This window comes from Syzygium oleosum, unplaced genomic scaffold (assembly GCF_021117445.2).
Source record: "Syzygium oleosum isolate NSW1041296 unplaced genomic scaffold, Sole_v2.1 Sole_v2.41, whole genome shotgun sequence".
Classification (NCBI taxonomy): domain Eukaryota; kingdom Viridiplantae; phylum Streptophyta; class Magnoliopsida; order Myrtales; family Myrtaceae; genus Syzygium; species Syzygium oleosum.
In genome coordinates, this window is record NW_026607525.1 from 2,257,354 (window position 1) to 2,263,353 (window position 6,000).

General features: G+C 44.9%; 1 protein-coding gene across 1 annotated transcript; it reads left to right on the plus strand.

Moving 5' to 3' along the window:
• Positions 1–3,259: 3,259 nt before the first annotated feature.
• LOC115670996 (ethylene-responsive transcription factor TINY-like) lies at positions 3,260–4,677 on the plus strand. Its single transcript, XM_030592418.2, has one exon. The coding sequence runs from the start codon at positions 3,563–3,565 to the stop codon at positions 4,385–4,387; it is 825 nt and encodes a 274-aa protein (XP_030448278.2). The 5' UTR covers positions 3,260–3,562; the 3' UTR covers positions 4,388–4,677.
• Positions 4,678–6,000: the final 1,323 nt, after the last annotated feature.

The window sequence follows — 6,000 nt, forward strand, 5'->3', positions numbered from 1 at the left end:
CAAAACGAGTTTCAGCCGAGCACGGATTTGTATCCCCTAACGTAGTGCCCGGAAACGGTCTATCCGCCACATCTGGTGGTCGACGGACGGAATGAAAACTCTAACCCGAGTGTGACACCTCTAACTCCTCATCGATCAAAGTAATCACTCAGTCAGGTGCTTAGACATGAACATAAGTGCATCCATTCGGATAAAAACTCAGGACAACAGAAGGGAACGTAACAAGATGATTCGATTAGGTGGGTGGAAAATTAAGGAGGAGGAGGATACGAAGGTTGTGATTGAATTCGTGGATGCAACGAGTACAGACACAGGCAGGTCGAAAATGGAAGGAAACAATAATAGATTGACACGAGTTACGAGAAATAAAGAAGAAATGCACGATTCTTTTGCAGGCGGGTCTGTCCCGCCAGGCTTATGGTTCTCTCGAGAGCCCTTTGATAAGTTAAGGACGACGATTCTCGTACCCCTCGGACGCTCTGGCCGTAAATTCTTTCCTCTTTCATTTCTCTCATATGTCATCAACTCATTCATTGTTAATCGAATCCGTCGTACACTATATTTCATTTAATCGTAAAATCACTGGTTTTTTTTCTGAGTGACAGCAAACTCTGGTTGTGTACAGTAAATGCTGACTGTTAGTAGCTGGCGGTATCATTCATAGTGTGGTATGACACGTTCATTGAGAGCCGAGGGAGGCCTTTCATGACAAACTTTGTTTATTTCATGATAAATCTTATTTCTTTTCACGATTTATCTTCATTATAAGTGAATAATTGCAAACATCAACTGTAACCCACGGTCGTTGTAGCTAGAATGCATAAGTTCTTAATAAACTTTACTTATTCTTGATAAATATTCCGATTTCGAGTAATAATTCAAAACCAAATCTTTTGCTAAGAAAAATGCACTCGTTAGTGGTGATATTGGATTATTTTCAAGTACAAGTGGCGTAATAATCAGTTCAATGAGAGCAGAGAGTAATCGCTGGACCTAGAGGACCTTGATAAAGAATGGCTCTCAACAGGTTTCTAGGTGGTGGAGGGGGCATGAATCAACTGAATCGTGCATTAAATAGGATAAGCGCACTACCAGAATGGGTAAACTCATGGAGAAGTGCCTACCTGACTGCCAAAAGACAAAATAATGAGATTCAATATGGAACGAGTTAAAATAGACAATATATCGAGTGAGTTAACTCATAGAGAGAGAGAGAGAGAGAGAGAGAGAGAGAGAGAGAGAGAGAGAGAGAGAGAGAGAGAGAGAGAGAGAGAGAGAGAGAGAGAGAGAGAGAAATGGAGTTGTCACCGCCCGCCATCACGTGCTCTATCAAGGGTTTTTGAACCTAGCCTATCGATGGACGAGTGCAAGCGACCCTCACCAAGAACCTTGTTTTTTTAGGGCGAGGGTTGCATGACCTTTACCCACCATCGGGAAGGGTGTCACAACCCTCGGGGGTAAAGTACCCAAAAAAATCTAAACATATAGTATCGTTCTAATTTAGTTTTAAATCTTTTAATTATACAAATTGAGTCCTAAACCTTTTAACGATTTGCCAATATAGTTCATCCAGTTAATTTTGACCGGAAAATCCTGACATGGATGCCGGTTGTCCTTGACATAGACAAAATTTACAATTTGTAAATATTTTTTCTTTTCTTTTCTTTGTTTGTATATTTTCACAACTTTGGGCCCGCAAGGGCCAGCAACCCTCGCCCAGATCTAGGTGAGGACACCGTAGCCCTCACCCATACCAGGTGCGGCCAATAGGCAAGGGTCATGGCTCTCTCTTGGATCTTGGTGAGAGCCCGATGCCCAGTCCACAATTAGGAAAAAAAGAAAGCAAAAAGAAAAGAAAAGAACAGAACAGAAAAGTAATAAAAAAATTTGTCCAGGTCAGTGTCGATCATTACATGTATGACGTTGAGTGTCCATATTAGAGGTTTCCGGTCAAAATTGGCCGACTAGACTACAATAGCAAATTGAAAAATTTAAGACTTAACCGGTATAAGTGTAATAGATTTTAAGAATTTTTTTTTGTATTTTTTCTCCTCCCTGGTAAAGCGGTCATGGAAGTTTATTAAACGATGATCTAACAATTTCAATATTAAGTGAGCTCGCCATGGAAGTTTGCGTGTATATAAGGGAAAACGAGCATATGGTCCAAGTTTAAAAGAGGACAACAATGAATAAATATGATGTCTTTACATATTCTTCGACTTTAAAGATCGTCAAATTAGTCAACATTAAGTGTCGGCTAAAAAGGGGTGAGCTTGGACCAAAACAACCTTGAGAAAACGCATTTGATACCTTTAAAAAAAAAGGCATTCGGCAATACTTTTAGAATAATTTTCAAAAATAAAACAAGCAAGACAATTTCTATAGTGAAAATGACTTTATACTCATGTAATGTAAAGACATTTAATTGAGATATCAACAAAATAGTCGAGCACGATATACTCCAACCCTCCAGTAAAGAAATGTTACAAATAGCTAAGAAACTGACATATGCAGACAGGAAGCAGTCCTAAGTCCATGTACGCTTTCTTTCACCGTCCGAACTCCAATGATCGGCTGAGCCCTGCTCCTCGGGTCGACCCGGCCTTAGCGGCCACGCCTCTAGAGATGATTAAACGGTCCTATAATTGGCGCTTCATTTGGTACGAGCCGCGAAGTTGAACGAAAGCCTAACAAAGAGAACAGAGTACTTCAATCGGCATCACTTCGACAAAGCCGCTGGCTGTACCCTGAATAGTTTATCCCGCGAAGCGTCGTGATCCGTGTGTTCAACGAATACTGTTAGAATAATTAAATATTAAATCACGCTTTCATCTATCAACTTAAACTTTTAGAACAGTTGATAGTAGTCCCACCTAAATCCCACAATGTATCAAAGAAGAAGATTCTGAATTCAAATCTTAAGTTTTTAGAATAGTTGGCAATGGGCAGTGGTCCCACCTAAATCTCACAAATACCCTCTCGTACACGACTCAGGCCGACACTAGTAAACCTGTACTAAATGGTCTCCCTAGCCGCGATAACAAGAAACAAGATATAGAATAGAAAGAGAAAGAAAGAGAGAAGGCCCTTGAGCTTAGCAGATATAAAGAGAGCATCAATTGAGCCAAAGATGAATACAGAGCGAGTCCCATTGAATAGCCATGTAAGTACGAGGGGCACATCCTCAAACGAATTGTTTATGCACTCCCCAGGGTTTGGTTTATTATATATATGGGGGGGAGGGGGCATATAAATGCCTGGTCATTTAAGACTATGATGGGTTAGGGGTCGGTCGAGTGTAGGAGTCGCCTTAGAACCTGCACGTTTTCCTCTCTCTCTCTCCCTCTCTGTCACTACTAAAACTCTCTCTCCCTCTCTCTCTCTCTCTCTCTCTCTCTCTCTCCTCCTCTTAAGCCTCGAGTCGCAGCAACTAGAGAGCAACGAAAGCAAGCCACAATTCATTGAACCCACCAAAAGAGGAGAGAAAGAAAAGAGGTGGAAAAAGAGCAGCTTCTTGCTTTTGCTTGGATCACCGAGTTTTCTGGAGGAAGAACTGAGGGGAATGGCTGAGCCGCCGAGCTCGGAGCCGGAGTCCTCCAGCACCAGCTCGCCGCCGTGGCCGTCGGCGTCGTCGACGAGCCCGCAGCAGCCCGCGGGGGCCGAGCAGGGCCGGGCGGCCAAGAGGGGGCGGGACAGCGGCAGCAAGCACCCGGTGTACCGCGGGGTGCGGATGCGGACGTGGGGGAAGTGGGTGTCCGAGATCCGCGAGCCAAGGAAGAAGAGCCGGATCTGGCTCGGCACCTTCTCCACCGCCGAGATGGCGGCGCGTGCCCACGACGTCGCCGCCCTCGCCATCAAGGGCAGCGCCGCCATCCTCAACTTCCCCGACCTCGCCCCCTCCCTCCCCCGCCCCGCCAGCTCCTGCCCCCGCGACGTCCAGGCCGCCGCCGCCAAGGCCGCCTCCATGACCGGCGCCTCCCCCGCCTCCGCCTCCTCCAACTCCGCCGACGCCGCTGTGCCCTCGGCCTTGGACGCATTGTCGCCGCCCAGCTCCGCGCCGACCACGTCCTCCTCCTCCTCCTCCCACTCGACGTCGTCCTCGCGCGACGACGACGTGTCCGCCCCCGAAGAGCTCGGAGAGATAGTGGAGCTGCCTCGGCTGGGGGCCAGCTTCGGGTTCGAGCCGATGATGATGATGATGACCGACCCGAGCGCGATCAACGACTTCATCTACGCGGACGTGGCCGACGCGTGGGCGTACCCTCCGGAACCGTACGGTCAGGATTACGACTACTTCGGCGGCGGCGGCGGCGACCACCACCAGATGACGGCGACTGAGCCGGGCGGTATGGCCGGCGGTTTCGACGCCTTGTTGTGGCAATATTAATGCCTAATAATGCAGAAAGCAAAGAAACGGGTTTGTCATTTGTGTTTTCGAGTTTTAGTGTGCTTGACCCTTGTCTTCTCTTCTTACTTCTTCCTTCTTCTTTTTACCCCTTTTCTTTTTGCGTCCTTTCTTTTCTGCTCCCTCCTTTGGAATACTTTCGTTTTCAAAGTCCTTTTCTTTTCTTGATAAAGAAAATCAAATGTGAGCTAAGCCCTCTTACTAGTTTTTAACCAATTTTCACCCCCCACCCCCACTTTGAATGGATACTATATACCTTCCTTTCTCCTCAAGTTCTCGCAACTTCTTCTCCTTTTCCTCCTTCTTCTTAGTTTTCATTCAGGAGCAAAGCAATGAAAAGTCGTCGCTGCGAGCCTGTGACTGAAGCAGATGGATACAGATTTGCAATCACTTGTTCCTCATGAACAGTAGAGAGACAGAGAGTGATAGAGAGGGTCGATTTCACCTTTTGGAGAAATGAACATGATGAGATGATAAAGTTGAGATGGGGTTGGCTCAGAGATAAGGAAACCCAACACGGCCTCTTTTGCTCTCCCCTGCATGCATGTTACAGATTAAAGACAATATCTGTCCCTTTCTCTCCTTTTCCATATTCTTCTTGTTTCTCCTAATTTCCACAGCGCCCATACAAAAATTGGTATTTGATCAAATTGCACGTACGAATACAATCAATTGGGTCGCTTGCGAACTTGGCAAGTGTGACCGGGAAGAAGGGCGAAAATAGTTTGTTTTCCCGGGAACCATCTTTGGCCTCTCCAATTTTGAGCATAAAATCAGTCGAGTAACAGTGCTTTTCCAACTGATGCCCTACGTTTTTGTCGACGTATTGATTAGTTGCGCGAATCGGATGGTGGAACATGGCATTTCAATGGCGTCATGTGAAAAGATCCCATGTTGCGAAAAAAGTTGCCAAATTAGGAAATGAAAGATACACATTGGGGGGTGTTTTTCCCTTCGAGAGCAAATTGACTTCGACGCAAGCCCTAATCGTCTCGAGTTAACATGACGATGTCTAAAAAAGATTTGGAAAAAAAAATCAATTTGCTTGGAATTACATGCACGATTTAATAATAATTTCAATATCATCACACGAAAAAATCCGTCTTACGAAAAAGTTGCCAAATTAGGAAATGAATGATAGACATCAGGGGTGTTTCTACCTCGGAGCGAATTGACTTCGACGCAAGCCTTGATCGTCTCGAGTTTATGTAACGTTGTCTCATGAAGATCACTGTAAAGAGCTCACAAAAAAAGATCGATTTACTTGGAATTACGTACACAATCTAATACAATATTGTCACGCGAAAAGATTCGTGTTGCGAAAAAAGTTGCCAAATTAGGAAATGAAAGATAGACGTCGGGGGTGTGTTTACCTCAGAGCGAATTGACTTCGACAAAAGCCCCAATCGACTCGAGTTTACTTGTCATCTCAAGAAGATCACTGCAAAGAGCTAAAAAAAAGATCGATTTACTAGGAATTACATACACAATCTAATAATAATTTCAATATTATCACGTGATAAGATCCGTGTTACAAAAAAGTTGCCATTTTAGGAAACGAAGCATAGACATCAGGGATGATTTTACCTCGGAGT

Excerpts from the sequence above, each read along its gene's own strand:
- LOC115670996 (XM_030592418.2), top strand. The coding sequence starts at position 3,563 with ATGGCTGAGCCGCCGAGCTCGGAGCCGGAGTCCTCCAGCACCAGCTCG.